Source organism: Thamnophis elegans, chromosome 2 (assembly GCF_009769535.1).
Source record: "Thamnophis elegans isolate rThaEle1 chromosome 2, rThaEle1.pri, whole genome shotgun sequence".
Classification (NCBI taxonomy): domain Eukaryota; kingdom Metazoa; phylum Chordata; class Lepidosauria; order Squamata; family Colubridae; genus Thamnophis; species Thamnophis elegans.
Genome location: NC_045542.1, coordinates 4,757,139 through 4,781,544, shown reverse-complemented (window position 1 = coordinate 4,781,544; position 24,406 = coordinate 4,757,139). Strand labels below are relative to the sequence as shown.

General features: G+C 49.1%; 1 protein-coding gene across 1 annotated transcript in view; it reads left to right on the top strand.

The window, feature by feature from the left end:
• The window catches only part of MAST1 (microtubule associated serine/threonine kinase 1), a 70,893-nt gene extending 56,697 nt beyond the window's left edge, over positions 1 to 14,196 (top strand). The window contains exons 19-26 of the mRNA XM_032210788.1: positions 1,634 to 1,797; positions 3,805 to 4,070; positions 7,034 to 7,240; positions 9,768 to 9,997; positions 10,165 to 10,287; positions 10,388 to 10,524; positions 11,499 to 11,686; positions 12,834 to 14,196. Of these exons, the coding sequence (XP_032066679.1) occupies positions 1,634 to 1,797; positions 3,805 to 4,070; positions 7,034 to 7,240; positions 9,768 to 9,997; positions 10,165 to 10,287; positions 10,388 to 10,524; positions 11,499 to 11,686; positions 12,834 to 13,927 (2,409 nt within the window). The 3' untranslated portion in view covers positions 13,928 to 14,196. The remainder of the gene's footprint in view (positions 1 to 1,633; positions 1,798 to 3,804; positions 4,071 to 7,033; positions 7,241 to 9,767; positions 9,998 to 10,164; positions 10,288 to 10,387; positions 10,525 to 11,498; positions 11,687 to 12,833) is intronic.
• Positions 14,197 to 24,406: the final 10,210 nt, after the last annotated feature.

Genomic DNA, 24,406 nt, shown 5'->3' with positions numbered 1-24,406 from the left:
CCCCACTCGAATTGTGCGGCTGTTGACGAGTTTTTAATTTGTTTTTTTGTATTTGTCTTTTCTTCTTGTTTTTTGTACTTCCCCTTTTCCCTATTTAGTTTGTTAGCCGCCCTGAGTCCCCTTGGGGAATAGGGCGGCATACAAGTTTAATAAAACTAAACTAAACTAAACTAAGGGGAGTCCAGTTATACGAAATGATTTGCAGGGGAGGGGGGCTTAATTTCTCTGGCCCTGGCCAATTCTCTATATCAGAGGCCAGGGCTCCCCAACACCCTGGCCCGCAGACCCTACTGGTCTGCAACCTGTTGGGAACTGGGGCACCCAAGTGCTGGGTGAGCATAACCTAGAACCTGCGCTTATGCAAATGAAGCTTTTGCACACGCGCAGGATCTAGGTTACACATGCGAAAACCATACCCCCCGCCGTCACTGCCTCCACAACCACTGCCAGTCCATTGAGGCAGAAAGGTTAGGGGACGCTGCTCTACATGACCTCTTACCAAGATTTTCCTTCCTCCTAGCGCTTCAAGGCGCTAGTCGTCACTTATAAAGCCCTTCATGGTATTGGACCTGGGTACTTGAGAGACCACCTGCTGCCAATTACCTCCAATAGACCGATTACATCCCACAGATTAGGCCTCCTCCGAATTCCATCCGCCGGCCAATGCCGACTGGCGACTACCTGGAGGAGAGCCTTCTCTGTGGCTGCTCCGACCCTCTGGAACGAGCTCCCCGTGGAGATTCGAATCCTCACCACCCTCCAGGCCTTCCACAAAGCCCTTAAAACCTGGCTGTTCCGACAGGCCTGGGGCTAAAGAGCTGTTGCCCCCCGCCTCGAATGGTATGACTGTTGTGTGTTTTTAAATTATGTATTGTTATGTTTCATCTTTTTATTTCCTGTCTGTACCCCCCTTCCCTGATTTGAATTGTGAGCCGCCCTGAGTCCCCTTTGGGGAAAAGGGTGGCATATAAATGTAATAAAATCAAATCAAATCAATCAAACCTTGATAGGTGGAAAAAGTGATCTGGGATAGACTGGAAAGTGGGAGAATTGGCCAACAGGAGGTTGTGAAGGCCCATCATTAATCCTTGTGTTGGGGAGAGGGTTTTTATTCCTATCCTGGGAAGGGAGGTGAATTTGAATAGGATTGTGTTGTATATCTTCCCCTAATATTTCTTATTAGACTGGTACAAGCCAGGTGGCTCAGTGGTTAGGGTGCAGTACTGCAGGTCACTTCAGCTGACTGTTATCTGCAGTTCAGCGGTTCTAATCTCACCAGCTCAAGGTTGACTCAGCCTTCCATCCTTCCGAGGTAGGTGAAATGAGGACCCAGACTGTGGGGGCAATATGCTGACTCTGTAAACCGCTTAGAGAGGGCTGAAAGCCCTGTGAAGCGGTATATAAGTCTAACTGCTATTGCTATTGCTATTGGCAGCAATCCAGCCTGCCAAGCTAGCCATGAAAGTTCTCCAACTTTAGTGAATATGTTGACTCCTGCAAAGGGGTTGTGCACAATCATTCCTTTTATAGTCATGAGAGGAGCCTAATTACCACCAGCTGAGTGCAATTACCTCCTGTAACTGCTATTGCTATTGCTATCTCTTTCCTCTTCTGCTGTGCCCTTTTATTCCAGGTGTACAGCAGTATGGAGCACCTCTCCCAGCATGAGCAAAAGACTTCAGGTGTCACCAAGAGGGATCAGAGCAACAAACACAAGGACGACCGGCTTAGCAAACGGGAAAGCCTCGGTAGCTTCACGCTTCGGGACAAGAGCTGGCGCACCAGCTCTCCAGAAATGTGAGTCTCACCTGGGCTGTTCTGCAGTGACTGCCCCTTTCCCAGGGCAGGAGGATTATATTTAGGGTGGCTAGGGAAAGAGAAGATCACTGTGGGTTTGAGGAGATCTGGTGAGCTGGCTGTTGCTACTCAGCAACAAAGGATGGGAGGACTCTTTCTGAACATTCAAATCAGGGGTGGTTTCCTGCCAGTTCTAACCTCTCCTATAGAAGACGTTCCACAAATCTACAGTGCTGTTTAGAACCGGTTCCAGCACCCTCCCCCCGCCCGTCCGCACATCATCAAGATGAAGAGCGAGAGGAGGAATTCTGGGAGTTGAAGTCCACAAGTCTTAAAGCTGTCAACTTTGAACACCCCTGGGGGTTTTTTTCTAAAGGGTTAGGGGTGCAAGGGTCTTGTAACTTGACAGCTTTAAGACTTGCACACTTCAATGCCAGATTTCCTGAGCCAACATGACTGGAGGAGGAATTCTGGGAGTTGAATTCCACAAGTCTTAAAGCTGTCAAGTTTGAACACCCCTGGGTTTTTTTTCCCCTAAAGGGTTAGGGGTGCAAGGGTCTTTAAGACTTGCGCGCTTCAAATGCCAGAGTTCCTGAGCCAACATTTTGGTTGCTAAGCAAGAGCATTGTTAAGTGAATTTCACCACATTTTACAAGTTGGCCACGCCCACCGAGTGACATGGCCAGCAAGCCACTCCCACCTGGCCACATGGCTGGCAAGCCACTCCCACAAAGTAGGCCACACCTACAGAAGAGGTTCTAAAAAATTTTGAAGCCCACCACTGATTCAAATGCTTGGTGATGTGGCAGTGAGAAAACGGCTCATAAATCTAGCATAATCAGCAGCAGCTTAATTGTGCGTGAGAGAGGGGGGGAGGGGAGGGAGAGAAATAGAAGAGGTGTAAAAAGTGCTGCTTTTCATTTTACATGTTTTCTTATTTTTAAAAAAAATGATTGAAAAGGAAGAAGAACTCAATCAAAATGTCTGTTGGCGAGTAGAAATAGAAACTTATCTGTCCCAATGAAACCTAGATGGCTTTTCAAGAAAAAAAAAACAATGATAAAATGTAAAAATAATACATTTGCTTATTAAGTGGGAAGGTCATATTTTACAAGGTCTTGTTTATTCACGTAGTATTAACTCTAAAGATGCAAAGCAGCCAAAAGGAGGAGCGCTCATGGGCCCAGTTTCAACCTCACTGATTACAATTTGTTATCATGGACTAAAGCAGAACCAAATTGATATTCAGTGAACCAGACCTGATGAAACTTGTGGACTTCAGTTAGCCCTGGCAGAATTATTCATGACAACCTTCCAGTGGTGGGTTCCAGTGGTGGGATTCAGCCGGTTTGCACCTATTCGGGAGAACCGGTTGGTAACTTTCTAAGCAGTTCGGAGAACCGGTTGTTGGAAGAAATCTCCTTTTGTTTTTTCCCACTTCCTGTAAGGAAGGCAGGAAGGAAACATTCTGGTGTTGTTTCTAGCCTCATCTTTATTGCCCTGCTTACAGAAACTGCCTCTCCAGTTAACCCTTATTACCATTGTAACAACTAAGGCGAAGTGTCCATCGACCTGAGTGACGTTGACTTGGCCATGCCCACATGATCACATGACCACCGAGCCCCGCCCACCCAGCTGGTCATTAGGGCAGAGAACTGGTTGGTAAATTATTTGAATCCCACCACTGGTGGGTTCCTACCACTTCGGCCTGGTTCAGCCGAAGCGGTAGTGGTTTGGTGGTCTGGGTCGCTGGAACCGGCAGCGACCCAGGCCTGCCACGCCCCCAAACTGGTTCTTTGGGCGGTGCCTATGGCAGCGCCATCTTGTGTTTTGCTTCTGCGCAGGCGCAGAGCCATTTTTATTGCACTGCGCATGCATGCACAGCACGTGTCAAGTGCATGCGCGAAGCACCCACGAGCAAACCAGCGGTAGCGACTGCCGGAACCCGCCCCTGCTTTGGCCCAAACATCTCGAGGCTAAGTCAGTTTGCTGGCTTCTATCCCACAGGAAGCAACTCTCAGCCTCGGAGTCATCCTACACCGAGAGCGATTCGAGTCCCCCACTGGGAGCCCGACGCCGTTTCTCTGCCCTGATGGACACCAACCGTTTTGCTGTGCCGTTGGAAAGTGACAACGAGGTCCCCGGCAAGGGGCCGTTGAAGGCTCCTGCAGAAAATGGGCCTGTAGGACCCACCCCTCAGTCTGAAGGCAAGGAGAGCAAGGAAGGAGCAGGAGACGTTGCACAGGGTTCTGCTCCTGTGGAGACTGAGGCTGGTGAGTACAGGCTATGGCAAGGTAGGTAGCCGTTTGCCAAAACAACAACAACAACAACCACCACCACCCTGTGGCTTTGATGGGCTAAGAAGAAGCCAGATTCAAAGGTTTCCTACATTCCTACATTGCAGGATCTCTGCACTAAGGCTTAAACCAGTTTTTGGTCCACCACCATTCTTTTCACCTCTCTTTTCTAGGCCCCCAAATCCGCTCCCTTCCAATCTCTAGGGAGGAGTAGCATTCCTGGTCAAAGTGATCTCATTTCCCTGGAAGTATTGGATAGCACAGCACCTGGATAGTGTCGGTTGAGTCACCTTTGACTGCTTCCAAGCCCCTGGGGGTTCCTTTTCAGTATTTACCTGAAATACCTATTCAGAGTCTGGTTGTCTTCCCAGTAGATACTGCAACCTGGATGCCCAGATGCCAGCAGGTGTGTGTGTGGGGGGGGGGAATTCAACGATTTCTTCCCCAGCGTAGGCATCCGTTTGGAGGAAATCGTGATTTTCCGAAATGCCTGCCTCAGGGTTTGGCTTGAGAAAATGCATATTTCCACCCTGCCTCCCACTCCCACTGGTAGCGCAGCTGTTGCAAGATGTGCATGTTCAAGCAACGTCTCCAAATAGTGGCAATGGATATTAAAGTTGGCCTTTGACTGGGAGGCCTAAGGCAGGAATTGTGCTCCCATGCGCACATACACCCAGAGATGGAAGATTTTGGATGCTCTTAAGACCATTGCAACTCTCTTCCTTTTGAGAGGGATGGCTTCAAACTTTAAGAGCCGAGGTGGCGCAGTGGTGAAATGCAGCACTGCAGGCTACTTCAGCTGACTGCAGTTCTGCAGTTCGGCTGTTCAAATCTCACCGGCTCAAGGTTGACTCAGCCTTCCATCCTTCCGAGGTGGGTAAAATGAGGACCCGGATTGTTGTTGGGGGCAATATGCTGACTCTGTAAACCACTTAGAGAGGGCTGAAAGCCCTAGGAAGCGGTATATAAATCTAACTGCTATTGATATTGCTAATCTCACCGGCTCAAGGTTGACTCAGCCTTCCATCCTTCCGAGGTGGGTGAAATGAGGACCCAGACTGTGGGGGCGATATGCTGACTCTGTAAACCGCTTAGAGAGGGCTGAAAGCCCCATGAAGCAGTATATAAGTCTAACTGCTATTGCTATTTAGTGGCATTGAGTGACGCAACGCTTCCTTCTACAACTGTGTGCCTATTTATGTATGCATAAAAGCTTCCACGCTGCCTTACTTCTGCAGAAACAAGAGAGCCCCTTCTTCATATTAGCAGCCCTAAAAAGACAGTGCCGTTCGAACCCGTTTTATTTTATTTTTATCCCAGTCGTGTTTGTTTCCCTTTAGCAGAGAATGTGTGCGTGATTTAGCTTTAGAAACTTGTTTCCCTCCCCACGCCATTTTATTTACAACATAGTGGTGTTCGTTTTGCATAGCTGAGTTTTGTATCGTAAACAAAAGGTTGGAGCTACATTTTATCGTTACGTTGCTGCTAAGAAAGGTATGTCTTACTTAATGTGGGAAAAGAGAACCAGGAGACATGTTTAATAAGAAACTCTGCACAGTAGAAGCTTTGCCTCCTGTCTGAATGGGAAGTCTGCTCTCCCTTGTGCTTGGCTTTCGATGCTTCGAAGACCTGGTTCCTCTCCAGCAAGAGGCTGCTCAGTTGTAAGTGTTCAGGGTCTCCAAATGTGATGTGATTTTTGGAAGCTGTTCATCACTCACTGTTCTGAATTTGGAGTCCCCTGAATGGTAGATTGTAATTTGGGATTTCCTAACCATTAAACTCCAGCTCTGCTTTACAAATGCCTTGAGAACCGATGTAAAAGTGGTTCTACCCCTTTGTGGAACAGAGAGACAGTTGCGAGGCACAAGCCGCTTCACAACATCCTTGGTGATGAGTCCCAAGGGGAATAAACAGGACCCATTCCATCCCTTTGCATGCTCTCTAACAGGCCAGCAAAAAAACAGACAAGGTTTCTAAGAGTTTTGCAGCCCGAGAATCTTGAATTGCACAGCTTTGACTCTGTGGCAATCTCGATTGTGTAACAGCACCTTCTTTCAGACCACGAGACTGTCCTGTTCATGAAGAGCCCTCTTGGGCGCGTAGCAATAGCAATACCAAGGCAAGCACATTTCACCCTTTAAAAGATCAGCTGTCATTTGTCATTCCTTTTCACAACGTTCCTATTGGTACGTGGACCAGAGACCTCAGCTTAAGCCTTTCGAGTTACATGAGGATGAAGATTAAAGGCCTCGGTGTACATGCACACAAACAGGCAACATGCATTCTCACATCGCAATCTCCACTTTCTATTGAATCCTGCTACCTGCTGCTTTATCTTCCTTTAATGATGCTGGCTGGGATTGCTGAAACAACACACGGACAGCATCAGGTTGACGAAGGCTGTTGTTGTGGGAAGGTGTGACCCGACAAATGCGCGCCCGACAACAGCGCGCCGACAAAACCGTGGCGATAAAACCGCAACGTCGACAGCGCGTCCACAAAGGCGCGTCGACAAAAGACCGCCGACAGAAGCGCGATTAGGGTTAAGGTAAGGGTTAGGGTTACGGTTAGGTTTAGAGCGCGCTTTTGTCGGCGCGCTGTTGTCGGCGTGCTTCTGCGCTCATTCGTCGGCACGCTTTCAAACTCGTGGTTTTCTCAGCGCGTTTTCGGCGGCACGCTTTTGTCGAGTGCGCATTTGTCGGTGAACCGTGGGAAGGGTGTGACGAGCAGCATTGTGGTTTATTTGCCAGTGGTCCTTTCAAAGAACTGGGGCGGATCTGTAGTCCTTGCAATGCCCTGGGGGGGGGGGGGCGGGGAGGCGATGGTGGGACGTTCATGTGGTGGTGCCCTGTGGCTCTCGTTTGGAGGCGGGGTTCCCTGAGTGTGGTCCTGTGATCCAGGGCTTGAGTCATCGTCCCTCTCTCTCCCCTCCCCAATAGGCGATAAATCAAAAGCGGGTGAGCTACAGCCCCCCAAAGAGCTGGACCCATCTGCCCCCAGAGCTACCAATGACTTGGTGCTGCGTCGGGCCCGGCACCAACAGTTCTCAGGGGACACCGCCACGGCTGAGAAGCGCAGCTCCCGCACAGGGGGCAAGGTCATCAAATCTGCCTCAGCTACTGCATTGTCGGTCATAATCCCCACAGGTACGCCCCCTCCTCCTCCTCTTCATCCCTCCCCCCCCCGACACACACTCCCCAAACCCCTAGTTATGCCATCCTCCTGTGAGCCCGGCCTGCCACACTCACTGAACACCCTCCAGTCACCTTCTGTCTTTGCCCCACCACACAGACCACTGGCTTAAGGCACACTCCCCTCTCTTGCACATCATGCTCCCTTCACCCTTCTGAGCCCTGAGCACCTCTAGATTCCCCCATTTCTCTGGTCCAGGGATTCTCTCTCCCCACTCTAATAGGAATCAACACCGAACAACTTGCCTTCAGTAGCGTCCCCGTAATGGTTGTCTTGTGGCTTTGCATGATCTCTTCCACCCACCCACCCTGCCCTTTGGCTCTTCTTCTAGTGTAGTTGCTGGGCTGTGTGTATTCTGCAAAAAAAAGCCTGTCACAACACAAGTGGAATGCTGCAACTCCTCGTAGGGTTTATGCAAAGGAAGCCGATTTGCTTGTTAGAATGTTCTTTGCATGGCTGATATTTCTGTTCAAACCCTCTGCTTCTGTTGCTTATGGGAAGAGGTCAATAAGCTAGGGGGGAGGCACCCCAAATCTCCTCACCTGACCAGGAGCAAGAATCTTGATTCAGTCATACCCACTGAGGTCTTGCTTGGCACGCATTCGGTTGGATCTCTCTAGCCATCAAGGCTAGGAAGGGCGTATTTTGTGCCAGGGAAGCCTGTGTGCAGCTTGAAAATGCACCATACCCGCAGCCCTCATAGTTCCCCGTATGTATCAGTACCATGTACTTAAGAGTCGCCTAAAATATCCCAACGATGCATTGTTTGGGGAAACATTTCCAGCTAGAAAAACACAATACAAGTAGCCCCTCGACTTATGACTGGCCGCTTAAGGACCATTCAAAGTTGCAACAGATCCCTCCCCCTTCCCCCAAGATGCTTATATGACTTGGTTTCAAAGTTACTGCTGTTACAACAGGGGTGGGTTCCTGCCAGTTCTAACCTCTCCTATAGAAGAGGTTCCACAAATCTACAGTGCCGTTTAGAACCGGTTCCAGCTCCCTCCCCCCCGCCCGTCCGCACATCATCAAGATGAAGAGCGAGAGAGGAGGAATTCTGGGAGTTGAAGTCCACAAGTCTTAAAGCTGTCAAGTTTGAACTCCCCTGGGGTTTTTTTTCTCTAAAGGGTTAGGGGTGCAAGGGTCTTGTAACTTGACAGCTTTAAGACTTGCGTGCTTCAAATGCCAGAGTTTCTGAGCCAACATTTTGGTTGCTAAGTAAGAGCGTTGTTAAGTGAGTTTCACCAAATTTTACAAGTTGGCCACGCCCACCCAGTCACATGGCTGGCAAGCCCCTCCCACCCAGTCACATGGCCGGCAAGCCACTCCCACAAAGCAGGCCACACCTATAGAAGAGGTTCTGAAAAAATTTGAAACCCACCACTGTGTTACAAGTGCCCTCACCATTGCTTATCCTCACCATCAACCGCAGGGATACTCCACCTATCACCCTCACCCATCCCACTGGGTCCCTGCAAAGCTCGGCCTGCTCCCAAGCCAGCCGCTCAGCCACACAATGGGAGCCTAAAGCCAGTTAGCAGAAGTGACCAGCACACAGAGGAGCCCTGCAGATGTGATGCGAAGGGAAGCTCAGCTTTCTCGTGCTATTCTGCAAGCCAGTAGTACCTTCTCGCAAGATTGTAAGGGGTCTGTTTTTTTTGAGGGAGGCTCCAGAAACGACACAAGCAAACAGAAGCTTGTCGCAGACCATTGCGACATGCAACCATAATGGGCAGGTTCCATCATGGTCATAAGTCGAGGACTATCTGTACTGGATATTTTTTTTACCTCTGGAGCCTTCCTCCGGACGGCAGCTTTCGGGGGCTCCGGGCAGCAGCTTTCGGGGGGGGGGGGGCCTTCCACTGGGTGCCGGTGTTGCGGGGCCTGCAACGAGCGCAGAAGGCGCTTAGGCAGCCTGGCAAAAGGGCGCGAAACCGAGGCAGAAGAGGGAAAAATAAAAGGTAGCTAAGGAAAAATTCCTGCAAAAAGCTAGAAAGGGAAAAAAAATACTACAAAAATACTAAACTAAAAACTAAATTACTGGAGAGTCACTGAATAGCTCCTGTTAGGCCGAAGACTGAGGTTAATCTGGGGAGGAACAGAGGGAGTGTCCTCAGATTTAACTCAGTCTCCAGGCAATTGGGCCATAACAATACCCATTCAGTGACTCCTCCCACGCCCCACCTTGGAAACACACTTTGATCCTCACTAAAAACCCTCTACGGACCAATTTTTAAGGTGACCTGTCCTCCAGTAACTCCCCAGTGCTCTAAATTCTGTACCGCTCCCTTGCCAAAAAGGTCCTGGGAGCTGGCAGGGAACAAAATAAGAGGTTAGAGCTAAGCTGGTGCCAAACCCCACAAGAAACTGGTCTCCAGTTACTACAGCAGGGAAGCAAAGACCCCTGTGGTGCGCTTGTCCTCTGTGTCCATGGAAAGCATCTTGCTTCCCCCTTAATGTTCTTCTTCTCTCTCCTTTCAGTGGAGCAACACAGCAGCTCACCACTGGCCAGCCCAATGTCTCCCCGGTCACTCTCCTCTAACCCTTCATCCCGAGATTCCTCCCCATCCCGAGACTACTCTCCTGCGGTCACCAGCTTGCGGTCACCAATCACTATCCAACGGTCAGGCAAGAAGTATGGCTTCACGCTGCGCGCCATCCGTGTGTATCTGGGGGACAGCGACGTCTACAGCGTGGATCACATTGTCTGGGTGAGAAGACCTTCTGGGTAGGGAAATGGTCAAGAAAGAGCCTTGTAGCCAATGAGATGGAAACCAGTCGCAAGGACTCTCCCGTCACAACGACGATCCTGTTGTCCTGTGAATAAATGAGATGCAGCGGTCTTGAGAGACCTTCTCTTGGCTTTTTGTCTTGGCAGCATGTGGAGGAAGGGGGTCCAGCCCACGAGGCAGGTCTGTGTGCAGGGGACCTCATTACTCATGTCAATGGAGAGCCAGTACATGGTCTGGTGCACACTGAGGTGGTGGAACTCATCCTGAAGGTAAGCAGAAATATGCAAGAAATGAGGAGAACCTCTGATGGGGCCGAGAAACGGTGTTTCTCTTACTTTCCTACAGCTAGCTTACCTTTCTTTCCCCTAGAGTGGAAATAAGGTGATGGTGACTACTACGCCCTTTGAGAACACTTCCATCCGGATTGGACCAGCCCGCAAGAGCAGCTACAAGTCCAAAATGGCTAGAAGAAACAAGAGGAGCACCAGCAAAGAAGGGCAGGAGAGGTGAGCAGCATAGAGAGGACAGGAGGGGAATGAAAGCAACGAACAAGGTGTATCAAGGATAGCTTGATGATCCCCTCTTATGTTCATTGGGAGTTCATGTAGTGTAATTATTTATTATTATTATTTATTATCAAAATTTATATGCCGCCCAATCCCGAAGGACTCCGGGCGGCTTACAAAAAAGAAGGGGGGAAAAAGAGAAAGAAAAAGAAAGAAAAAAAAGACAGTTTAAAAATCACAAGATCACATGCATTCATTCTAATCGGGGCTGGACCTCAACAGTGAGGTCAACAGCCCCAGGCCTGCCGGAACAGCCAAGTTTTTACAGCTTTCCTGAAAGCCATGAGAGTGGGTATGGTCCGGATCTCTGGGGGTAGCTGATTCCAAAAAGTCGGAGCAGCCACAGAGAAGGCTCTCCTCTGGGGGCCCGCCAGCCGACACTGTCTGGCTGACGGCATTTGAAGGAGGCCCAATCTGTGGGATCTTACTGGCCACTGGGAGGTATGAGGCAGTAGGCGGTCTCGAAGGTACGCTGGCCCTAAGCCATGTAGGGCTTTAAAGGTAATAATCAACACCTTGAATTGTGTCCGGAGACCAATTGGTGGCCAGTGCAGCTCGCGGAGGATAGGTATAACGTGGGTGTACATCGGTGCACCCAATATCGCTCGCACGGCTGCATTCTGGACTAGCTGCAGTCTCCGAACGCTTTTCAAGGGTAGCCCCCCAATTGGTGGCCAGTGCAGCTCGTGGAGGATAGGTATAACGTGGGTGTACATCGGTGCACCCAATATCGCTCGCACGGCTGCATTCTGGACTAGCTGCAGTCTCCGAACGCTTTTCAAGGGTAGCCCCATGTAGAGCGCGTTGCAATAATCCAGCCTTGAGGTGACAAGGGCCTGAGTAACCGTTTGAAGTGCCTCCCGATCCAAATAGTTAATAATTCCCTGCTCAATGTGATTTCTTCACTCTGGCAGCAAGAAGCGCAGCTCCTTGTTCCGCAAGATCACCAAGCAGTCAAATTTGCTGCACACCAGCCGTAGCTTATCATCCTTGAATCGCTCCTTATCCTCCAGCGATAGTTTGCCTGGCTCACCCACCCATGGGTTGGGTGCCCGTTCACCCACCCAGAGCCTGCGGTCGACTCCTGACTCTGCATACCTAGGTAAGTGGTTAGGACAGCTGTGGTTGCTATTGGTGGGGATTAGATGGGGTTAGATGGTGGGGGTTAGAAGGATAATGAGAACTGACTTACATGCTGGGAATAATTTTCTTGGCCTTTAAAGAAGACTAAAGACGTAGCTGGGGCATCTGGCTTCTTTTTTTTTTTTATCAAGCTTTATTTTCATAAAAAAATGGTGATATTCTTTAGTTCAGATGGGAAACCAGTAATCCAAAGATTGCTGGTATAATTTCTAGGATTGCCCAATGGTTATATTAGCTAGCATTTCCAATCAGCCTTATCAAAAGAGCCAAAGATTCTCCACTTCCCATCCTCAAAAGGTCTGATTTTGGTAAAATGCTCTTTTCCCTTGCCAGTTAGGAGTCCCGTCCCCCCCCCCGGTGGCCCTTCCACCTAATCCTGTGTAGTAGGTTTGAGAGAAATTGTAAGGTTCTACTCTGCATTTTTCACTTAAAGAAATCATGAAATACAGCAGTTGCAGTCCTAAATTGGATCCTTATCTCACAAATAAGCCATTACAAATTGTTCCAATACCCCAAAGATAAGGCCGTAGTACTCCCAGTTTAAGAGCCACTGATCTAGATCGGTGTAAAAATGTGTGAATGAGGAACATGCCCTGGTCAATCGTCCGGTGGGTCTGTAAGATGGAAGCCCTGTGCCGTTTCCTTGCACCTCTTCTGATTCTCTAAATGGTGCATGAGAAAGGGCTCCATGCAGTGGTGGGATTCAGCCGGTTCACACCTATTCGGGAGAACCGGTTGGTAACTTTCTAAGCAGTTCGGAGAACCAGTTGTTGGAAGAAATCTTATTTTATTTTTTCCCCACTTTACAGGGCTAATCCTGTAAGGAAGGCAGGCAGGAAACATTCTAGTATTGTTTCTAGCCTCATCTTTATTGCCCTGCTTACGGAAACTGCCTCTCCGGTTAACCCTTATGACATTGTAACAACTAAGGCGAAGCGCCCATCGACCTGAGTGACATTGACTTGGCCACGCCCTCATGATTACATGACCACTGAGCCCCACCCACCCAGCTGGTCATTAGGGCAGAGAACTGGTTGGTAAATTATTTGAATCCCACCACTGGCTCCGTGGTACATCTCACCTTTCCTCTCTTTATCCCTCTGTAGGTGCCTCTTCTCAGAGCAGTTCCCCAGCCTCCAGTACACCCAATTCCCCCGCCACCACATCCCACCACATGCGTCCCAGCACTCTGCATGGCCTATCTCCCAAACTGCATCGCCAGTACCGTTCGGCCCGCTGCAAGTCAGCTGGAAACATTCCCCTCTCCCCCCTGGCGCATACGCCCTCACCTACACAATCTTCACCGCCACCACTTCCCGGCCATACCGTGGGCAGCTCCAACACCACCCAGAGCTTTCCCGCCAAGCTTCATTCTTCACCACCGGTGGTACGGCCACGCCCCAAGAGCGCAGAGCCCCCCCGTTCCCCCCTTTTGAAGCGGGTGCAATCAGCGGAAAAACTGGGCTCTCTCTTAAGCGCGGAGAAGAAGGTGGTGGTGAGAAAGCATAGCCTGGAAGTGGTGCACTCTGAGTACCGCAAAGACTTCTACGGGGAGCCTGGCCTTCACAGCCTAGCTGAGTCAGATGGGGAAAGTCCCAGTGAATCTGGCGCTCCGAAGCCCTTGGCCACCCGGCGCCTGGGACGGCAGGAATCCCCCCTTAGTTTTGGGGTCGGAGATGGAGAGGCAACTTCGGAGACCAATGCCAAAACAAGGGGGCCGGATGCTGTCCCTGGGGATTGCAGGAGGAGCCAAGCTGTGCAGACCGAGGAGGCGTTTGTAGCAGCAAACCGAGCCCTGACTAAAGCCCTGAGCCCTGTCCAAGAGCACGAGCAAGGCAGGAAAGGCAGCCTGGAGGCAGATGTGATCCCACGGGGCCCTGTCCCAATCGTGTTGGAACCGAAGGAGATCCAAGATCCTGGCCCTCCAGGAAAAGCCCCCGTGCAAGACAAGACGGGCTCGCCCAAGGAGAAGTGGATCTTGGAGGTCGTGGAAGAGCACACCATGTTGGGGACCTGTGTCAAAAAACCCAGTTGCCTCTGCCCAGAGGAAACCAAGAACGGACTGAAGCGAAGCTCGGCCGAAGCGAAGGGAAAACGGGGGAAAGAAGAGCTTCCTGTCTTGGCATCGGGGAGCAAGTGTGCAGGAGACACGCCCCCACCCCCAGCTCCCACCCTGGAGAAGAAAGGGGCTGCTCACTGAACCAGAGGACAGTTGATTTTTCTCACCCTTCTGCCCCGCACTCCCCCCCGCCCCCAGGACCATACTAGTAGAACACCAATGTCGTCTTTGCCTTCACGGTGATGGCAGCGGTAAGGTAGCTAAGCTCTATTCCCAACAGAGCTGGAAGGGGGCGCTCTTTACGCGCTCTGTGACGACAAAGAGCAGCGGTAATAGCGCCTCCCGGCCTCAGCCATCCCTTCGCGAATGGCACGTCTGCTCATAAGCCTTGTAAAGTACCTATACATATCTCTCGCTCTCTCTATATATATATTATATTATAATATTTATATAAATATAAATACAAATATATATATATAAATATATATATATATATACACACACACCTATACAAGTAAAACTATACATGACATGGTTAATACTGTGATCACTCCCTTTCCCCAACCTCACACCCATTGTTCTGTGCTTCAGGCTATTTCTTGAAATCAGTATAATAAAAAGTAATAAGAATGGACGTTTAGGGAAACAATTAGAATTGGGCCGCAGAACACCAGGCAAACGTTTGAACTCGGCAAGTTTTGCTCCTTCGCAAAGTTCGAAAAGTCCAGTGGAGCATCTGAATCTCTGCATGCAAAGGGTCCCGATTTCATGCACATTTGTCACGGAATGATTGGCACTGGGGCACGGGGGTTGACAGGAGGGCTCTTGTCAGAGTAGCATTAAAGGAACTGCGAGTGAGCAGCTCCCATATCCACGTCCTCAGTTCTTCCACCTGCATAACAAAGTCGCCTTTCTTTCTGCTTCAGGTGAGGCTGGTTCTTGATTCCATTTTGCTTTCCTAATTTCAACGATCAATTGTTGGATTTATATACACAGTTACTTTCTTCACATGTGAGCAATTGGAATAGCAAGTGAGTTAGCAGGTGGAGTAAGTGGGTCAGCCTTTAGTTGTGGGGTTGTAAATCTCTTCCATCCCAAAGAGGAGCTGATTTTTTAAAATTTATTTATACCTGAAAAAACTTGCCTGACATGAAGACATGGTTAAGGTAGTCTCCTGAAGCAGTGGATTTGTAGAATCAAAAATATTGATGGAGAATACTTCTGAATCTAAGGGCATGATGTTTGGGAGGTTTTACTATGCAAGCTCCAGGGAAGTGGGATTTGCTCTGGGCAGTTCTTCAAGAGGGGTGTACCATGTGGGATGCTTTTGGGACATCTTTGTACCCAAAGTATCTTTGATTGTCTTTTTGCAGTGTAATGGATGAAACCTCAACCAGCCCATAAGTGTTTTTGGAAAGATAAATTTTCACGACATCCTTGCCTCTGATGGCAGACACAACACCCCAAGCCACTCATTCATTCTTCTCTCCCACGGCCCTTAGTTTCACTCTCAGCCTGGTAGTCCCATTATGCAAGTGGATTCTCAGACTGTGATGTTGGGCTTCTGACAAAAGCCTTATCAGACAATGACTGGGGAGAATGCTGCAATCTAAACTGGTAAATCTGGAAGGGCGTGTGAAGCTCAGATTCGAAGAAGGGCAGGAACACGTCTCAAAACTCCTGTTGCAATTTCCCCTCTCCCTGTTCTTTCGAAATGGATGACATTGGTTGGCTTCCTAGGACTATCAGGGATAGGAGGGAAATTGGCACAGCCTACGAATTGGCATATAGGACAGATAGGGATTACAGAACTACTGTGGAATTCGTAAAGGGACAGGAGGAAGTACTAGGAGCTTCCATGTAAACTGCTAAGTTGCAATAAAGGGATCCTGTAAAAATTTAAGGTGGCTGCTTGGCCACATTGGTCAAAACGCACGAGGTTGCCATCCTGCCCACTCGTGAATTTAGGTCACTGGTATTTGGGCAAAGACGCCATCGTGCTTGTGATGGTGCTTGCAAAGTAGCAATGTCATGTTTAAGGGTACAGCTGTGACCTCAAATCAGGTTGCAGTTAATAGATTGTTTATCCAGAAGCGTTTTGCAGATGCCAGTTCTGAGGCAATGGAGTCCAGTGGATGAGAAAAAGGGCCTGCTCCCCTTGGCTTCCTTCTGTTCATCCTGAGACTCGGTTGCTTTGCCTTGAAAAAGAAGTCCAACTCTCAAATTTTGCAACCCAGATCTGGCACCATATCATTAGGAGTGTATCAAAGTGGTCTTAATGGTAATAGCACTACTGCCACTGCCTGGTGTAGCTGCTGGTCTCTGTGATTCCACCACAAAACCGCGCCCGACTAAACCGCGTCGCTGACGTCATCAACAGGGCGAAAACAGCGTGGAGACAGAAGCACGCTGTAAACCCTAAACCTAAAATTAACCCCTAAACCTAAACCTAACCCCCCCTAAACCTAATTCTAAACCTAACCCTTAACCTAACCCTAACCCTTAACCTAACCCTAAACCTAACCCTTACCTTAAGTTGAATCGGCTTGCTTTCAAAGCGCTATTTAAAGCGCCCTTCTTTCTCCGCGCTGGCTTTCTCCGCACTGTTGTCGCCCTGTTGATGACGTCAGCGACGCGGTTTAATCGAGTACGGTTTAGTCGAGCGCGGTTTTGACGGGTCACGGTCTCTGCCGCCCCCCCCCCCCACCACCACCAATGCTTTCCCTCTCCAACTGGAAGGAGAGGTATTCTCTATGCAAATATCAACTCAATAGTAGGAGTCTGTTTCCCTCTCCCCTTTTGATTCTCCTCAATTCCAATCCTATTAGCCTGCATCACCATCTCTTCATTCACGCTCCCCCCCATTTACTCTGATAGCACAATCCCATGTCCCCCAAGAACCCTCGCAAGCTCCCTGCTCCTCTTCAGTCACTTCCCTAAGCCAAATGCAGTCCCACGGAGCTGCCTTGCCTGCCCAGAGCTACACAGCATGGCACACTTGGCAAGGTTTCATGGCAGATTTTATTTGGCCCTAAATATCACACCTGGCCCGTAAAACTCCTCTCCCAGGTGCATAAGAGCTGGCCCAGTACCTAGGCATCAGGTTTGCTCCAAGCAAGTCTGCAATGCAGTGTTACTGTGTAGAGGTTGAAAAGGAGCGGTGCAGAAGTCCTAAATTTTGGGGAAGGGTATTGGGAGGCAAATATGTGGGTGGGGAAAGCGTTTTATTTGCAAAGTTCGTTTTCCTTCCAAATCCAGAGCTAAGGAGCTCTTCCTTATAAGGGTGCAAAGCAATTAGGAAGACAGGAGGGAACCTCCAGGGTTGGAGCTCCTACCTTACAGGGAGGTATTGTGTATGTGTATGAATGTTCTCCCCTCTCCGATGTAATGCATGAGTGCTCGATGAAAGAGACTGGCTCTACTATCTGTACTGTGAATAAAGACATATACCCTATCTTCCATCCCAAGGAGCTAGGAAGCTGCCACGTAATCTGCCTGCGAAGTTATTTCTCTTGGACCGTCAAAACTGTCTCTTTGACTTACGCAGGCAGAGAAGCATTCTCATGTTAATAAACCAACCTGTACAGCGTGTTTGGCTTTTACCTTCTCTGATTACGGATTATTTGGGTTGGGAAGGGGAAATGCCTGCTGGAAAAGCAGACGGTTCATCTCAAGACTGCCTGTCTCACCCATTCCTTTCCTAGACTCCCAAGGACTGGGCAAAAGTTTTTAGGGTGAGAAACAGTGGTGGGATTCAGCCGGTTCGCACCTATTCGGGGAGAACGGTTGGTAACTTTCTAAGCAGTTCAGAGAACTGGTTGTTGGAAGAAATCTGCTTTTGTTTTTCCCCCCCACTTTACAGGGCTAATCCTGTAAGGAAGGCAGGAAGGAAACATTCTGGTGTTGTTTCTAGCCTAATCTTTATTCCCGTTTACAGAAACTGCCTCTCCGGTTAACCCTTATCACATTGTCACAGCTAAGGCGCTTCGCCGATCGACCTGAGTGACGTTGAGTTGGCCACACCCACCCAGTCACAAGACCACCAAGCCACGCCTACCCAGCTGGTCATTAGGGCAGAGGACTGGTTATTAAATTATTTGAACCCCACCACTGGTGAGAAACCAGGGTGTGGAAGGAATTGGGCTTGAAAGGTAGAGTTGTCCCAGCTAGCCTTAACCAAAGGGATATTCGCCTTTTCCATGTGCTGCCTGAGTCGCATGGCTCCTCCGAATCATTTCCCCATTCCACTCTCTGGCTTCCTCCCTCCAGCAGCCTGAGCCGGGTGTTACATAAGAACAAAGGCATTGTGCCAGGAGGTTACTGTTACAAACAGGGCTTCTGTTGTGCACGTGAGGCTCCTCTCACACGGCGTTCTGTGCCAAGACAAGGAAACTAGGGCAGAGTCAATTCATCCTACCAGGCTATTCTGTCACTGGGTCTGGTTGACTGGTTGGGCTACTCTTTCAATATGGCCAACACACTTACTAAACAGTAAAGCAATTCTTGGCCAATGTGATCTGGTTATCTCTGGTCCAGTTGAATGGTTTCATTGGTCAAATTTGTGACTCTAGACCTGGTTGATTGATAAGGTCATCGTCCAGTGGTGGGTTTCAAAAAAATTTCGAACCTACTCTGTGGGTGTGGCCTCCTTTGTGGAAGTGGCTTGCCGGCCATGTGACCTGATGGGAGTGGCTTGCCAGCCATGTGTTCTCTCTCTCTCTCTCTCTCCTTCCTTTTGTCTCTCTGTCCCTTTTTCCTTTTTTTCTTTCATCTCTCTCACTTTTTCTTTTTTTATTTCTTTCTTTCTTCCTCTCTTTCTCTCTCTGTGTGAGTCTGTGTGTTTGTGTGTGTGTGTCAGTGGTGGGTTTCAAAAAAATTTGGAACCTCTTCTGTAGGTGTGGCCTGCTTTCTGGTGGAACCTCTTCTAACCGGTTGAGTAGATTTGACGAACCAGTTCTACCGAACTGGTGCAAACTAGTAGGAACCCACCTCTGTCATTGTCCTAAATTTTAGAATTAATTAGAATGAATCTTCGAATATTTGCCAGCCCTGAACCATGTCCATCACACACTGTGGCTTCTACATGACCATGTCTTCTCTCGCTTAAGCCTGACTCATCTGGAGCTCTCTCCCCTTCGTACCTTGGGATGGAGCACTGAAATAAGGGAAGTTATGAAGACCTGTTCCCCAAACTCACAAAACACCTTGGAAACTAAAAACAAAAAAAACAGACAACTTCCCAGTGGATAATCCCGTATCAGTGAATGAGTAGCTGAAGATCAGTCTGAAATACTAAGAAGCATGCTTTTTGAAGAAAGTGGCAAACTATTGCTGGAAGTGATGGTACACAAAAGTAGAGTCCAATAAGAGAGATGTAGACTATCGGCATAATTTTATATTTATAGTATTAAAGTATAGTATTATATTTATAATATTAAATTTGAGCTTGACCTACCAAGATGTCAGAAGCTCATTAGAAAATTTTGGGAAGTATATGATATCTTAAAAGTTGAGTAGAGAGGGGGGAAAAGTCACATTTTTTCCCTCCTGTGTATTTGCCCAGCATCCTATCCCTCCCCCCTCCTTCACATAACAAGGGCCATCACTTTTGCTAGAAATCTGAATTTACTCCAAAGGCGTTTTGATATTAGGAAGAGGGAACCCCTGGGGTCTGCGAGTCATCTGCCTTTGGCTTAGGCCCATTCTTAATTCCACCAACTCTTAAGCAGCTGCTCTCAGCCTCTTGCAGAGCATGAATGCCTACATAGAATGAGGTTAATGCCTAATAACAATTTCCACAGAGGTGCTGGTTAAGCCCAGGTTCATCAGTGGTGAGGAGGTGCAGCTGCCTTTCTTCAGACACTCATTTACAAGCCTGTGGAGATTTCGCTTCTCACCACCCACTTGATATAGTGACTCAGCAGTGTCTGGAAGGCCATGGCTTTGAAGGAGAAAAGGTGACTAGGCGGTCACCTGATCTCAAACGTCAGTGGTGATGATCTCACCTAGTTACTGGGTTCCTTGTTTCCTCTTGGTTGAGGGAGATACTGGCAGGTAACACCTCCTGGCCCAGTTTACCAACATGCTTATCCCAAGGACGAAGAGCCCCTGGAACAATGAAAACTCTCCCAGTAATCACAAAGCTTTTACCTTCACACTGAAATGGTAGGTTTCATGGTGGATCCCTCCCCTGCTTCATCTTCAGGGCAAATACTGCCATTGAGATGAAGCAATAGTTTGAGGCGTGACCCAACAAAAGCGTGAACGTCATAAGCGTGCCGACAAAACCGCGGCGCTAAAACCGCAATGTCAAAAGCGCGCCGACAACAGCGCGCCGACAGAAGCGCGATTTAAGGTAAGGTTTACGGTTAGGGTTAGGGTTAGGTTTAGGGTTACGTTACAGCGCGCTTCTGTCGGCACGCTTTTGTCGGCGCGCTTTAGGGCTAATTCGTCGCTCATTCGTCGCGCGGTTTTGTCACCGCGCTTTAGTCACCGCGGTTTAGTCAGGCGCGCTTTTGTTGTGCGCGCATTTGTGGTGGAACCGTTTTATCACATATTCATTTTTTTTCCTGCCCCACAATCAGCACAAAGGTCTCTTCACACTGCTAGATTAATGGCGATAAAAGCGGCAAAGCGGCAACTTTTTTCCGCTCTTATCGCGTCCGCAGATAACTGCCCAGTCGCCCTGTTTAGGGTGACCTGCTCCATACTTAACCAAGGAACTGGGAATGACCCCTTTCAGGGTAGGGCTGAAGAATTTGTTCAGTATCTGCAAGATAAAATCGCTCAGATTCGGACAGGCTTGGACTCTGACTGGGTAGATTCGGGCGAGTCGATGGGGATGAATCTTGTGGAGACTATCTGGGATGAGTTTGACCCTGTGAACCCCCGAGGGCATGGACAGGATTATGGGGAGACTCAGTGCTGCCACTTGTGTGCTGGGCCCGTGTCCCTCTTGGTTAGTCTCGGCTTCCCGGGAGGTGACAGGAGGCTGGCTCCAGGCAATTACCAACGCTTCATTGAGAGAGGGGTTCTTTCCCGCCACTTTGAAGAAGGCGGTGGCGAGACCCCTCCTTAAGAAGCCTTCCCTGGACCCAGCTTCTTTAGCCAACTATCGCCCGGTCTCCAACCTTCGCTTTGTAGCGAAGGTTGTCGAGAGTGTGGTAGCACGTCAGCTTCCCCAGTACCTGGATGAAGCTGCCTACCTGGATCCGTTTCAGTCGGGTTTCAGGCCTGGGTCGCGTTGGTTGATGATCTCTGGCAGGCCCGGGGCAGGAGCTGCTCCTCTGTCCTGGTCCTATTAGACCTCTCAGCGGCTTTCGATGCCATCGACCATGGTATCCTACTGCGACGACTCAGGGGGTTGGAAACGGGGGGGCCCGTTTTGTGATGGTTCTCCTCCTACCTGTCGGATCGGTCGCAGTTCGTGTTGACTGGAGGACAGGGATCGACCCCGAGGCACGTCACTTATAGGGTGCCCCAGGGGTCGGTTCTCTCACCCCTCCTGTTCAACATATATATGAAACCGCTGGGCGAGATCATCCGTGGTTTTGGGGTATGGTATCATCAATATGCTGATGATACCCAACTTTTCATCTCTACCCCAAACTACCCAAACGATGCCCTCGATGTGATGTCCCGATGCCTGGAGGCTGTGCGGATCTGGATGGGGAGGAACAGGCTCAAGCTCAATCCCTCCAAGACTGAGTGGCTGTGGTTTCCATCATCCCGATTTGTGCATCTTGTTCCATCTTTGATGATAGGGGGAGAAACTTTACGCCCCTCGGAGAGGGCCCACAATCTGGGAGTCCTCCTGGATATGGGGGCTTAGTTTAGAACACCTGACGGCCGTGACCAGGGGGGCCTTTTACCAGGTGCGCCTGATACGTCAGTTTCTGCGCCCCTTTCTGGATCGGGATGCTCTGTGCACAGTCACTCATGCCCTCGTCCTTTCTCGCCTGTTCTATGACATTCGTAACTTTTATATGGCATTATTTTATTGCAGTCATTGGCAACCTAAACAAGCCTTACCCATCCTGTCCAGGAATTATAGAAGTTTTAAAGGGCATCCTGTTGGAGGCAGCTATTTTAGGGCAATTCATTTCTATTTGGCTGTATGTTTGAATATGGTTATTACATCACTATAATGCTTCCAAAATGAATGAAGGTTTCTGCCAATGCTACAGCTAACAATGGGTGTGTTCTATATACCGCCACTGTTAATAAATTCAGAATTTCAGCTACAAAAGGTTGGGGAGGTTACATTTTTTAAAATCATATTAAACCCAACCTCTAAATTTATGTCTCTTTTCTTGAAGGGTTGCCTGAATGTTTGTTAGTTTTTTGCATTTCATTCCACTCTTGAACATTTTATGGATTTACAAATTGAGTAGAGGGTTTTTTTTTTAATTTAAAAGATGCGTGTGATCTCAAAAAAACACAACTCTAGGAAGTTACAACAACGATAAATACCGTGGCACGACAAAACCGCGGTCCACTAAAGCGCGCCCGATTAAAGCGCGTCACTGACGTCATCAGCAGCGCGACAACAGCGACCACGGAGAAAAAAGGGCGCTTTAAAAAGCGCTTTGAAAGCAAGCCGATTCAAGTTAAGCTAAGGGTTAGGGTTAGGGTTAGGGTTAGGGTTAGGGTTAGGGTTAAGGGTTAGGTTTAGGGTTAGGTTAAGCGTTAGGGTTAGGTTTAGCGTTAGGTTAAGGGTTAGGTTTAGGGTTAGGTTTAGGGTTAGGTTTCGGGGGGTTAGGTTTAGGTTTAGGGGTTAATTTTAACTTTAGCACTCACAGCATGCTTTTTTTGTCGCGCTGTGATGACGTCAGGTATGCGGTTTCGTCGAGCGCGCTTTAGTCGACCGCGGTTTTGTGGTGGAACCGATAAATACCATCAAACCCAAATCCTGCACCTCAGCCATTGCTGTCCAATGCATCCAGCAACCATTTCCAGCAACCGATAACCAATCTCACTACGCCCCGGTGCTGGGGGAGGAGCCAAATTAAAAGGGCGGGGCTTGCCAAATGCAGGGGCCTGGTGCTCCATAGAGCTGGGACTGCTATAAAAAAGGCAGGATGGGGCCTGGAGCGCAACCTCCCAATGCAAATAACCTGGCCTTGTGCATGTAGGGCTTCATCTAGAAAGAAAATGGGAGCCAGTACAACTCGCACTGCCACGTGATATGGGCAAACCGAGGGGGCGTCCCAACACAGCATGTACCACAGCCCTTGGGAGCAAGGGTAACTTTTGTGTGGTCTTCAAGAGCAGCTCCATGTGCAGCGCACTGCTACAATACAGCCATGAGTGGCCCTACTCTTTCACCCTCACAGGAGGAAGATAGCCATCTGCAAAAGGTCTGTGTAATAGGCTGGTAATAATAATAATGAAAAAAACAAGTTGGCACCACCGCTTGACTTCCATTGCATCCTCCTCTTTTGACGGGCGAGGTGATGAGCCGAGGTGGCGCAGTGGTTAAATGCAGCACTGCAGGCTACTTCAGCTGACTGCTAGTTCGGCAGTTCGGCTGTTCAAATCTCACCGGCTCAGGGTTGACTCAGCCTTCCATCCTTCCGAGGTGGGTGAAATGAGGACCCGGATTGTTGTTGGGGGCAATATGCTGACTCTGTAAACTGCTTAGAGAGGGCTGAAAGCCCTATGAAGCGGTATATAAATCTAACTGCTATTGCTAACTGCTATTGCTAGTTCCTGTAGTGCCCTTGAATATGGCCAAACCAGCAGTTCCCTTAGTAGTCAGTGCAGAGCAGTGGTGGGATTCAAATAATTTACCAACCAGTTCTCTGCCCTAATGACCAGCTGGGTGGGCGGGGCTCGGTGGTCATGTGATCATGTGGGGGTGGCCAAGTCAATGTCACTCAGGTCGATGGGCTCTTCGCCTTAGTTGTTACAATGGCAATAAGGGTTAACCGAAGAGGCAATTTCTGTAAGCAGGGCAATAAAGATTAGGCTAGAAACAACACCAGAATGTTTCCTTCCTGCCTTCCTTACAGGATTAGCCCTGTAAAGTGGGGGGAAAAACAAAAGATTTCTTCCAACAACCAGTTCTCCAGACTGCTTAGAAAGTTACCAACCGGTTCTCCCGAATAGGTGCGAACCGGCTGAATCCCACCACTGGGGCAGAGCCATATTAAAAAAAAAAATCTCAGGCTGGCCACGCTCCCTCTTGGTTCTCTGCTCCCTTTTCAGCTGCTACTGTTCCTATGGCAACGCAGGCTAGGCTTTGTGGCGGGCCTGCCTTCCTGATACAACACTGGCTCTCAGCCAGCCTCGAGCTGCATGCTTGTGTGCGTGCGCAGGTGGGGGTGGAAAGGGGGGGCGCTAGTGACCTACTTTTCATGACACAGTTTTCCTTCCCACCCACCCCCAGGTAATCATGGATAATCCTACCCTCACCCACAGATTCAACCAAATGAGAAAGTCCAGCTTTGAAAAAGAGGTTAATGGGCCTGTCAGTGATGCAGAAAACTAGGTGATGGGCAAGTGATTTAAAATGAGAGGATAGCATCACTCCTATCTCTCGCTCAAGTCTTCCTTGTCCAAAGCGACTAACAGTACACATGTATGATGGAAGAAATCAGAAATTTTAGGTCAGGGATA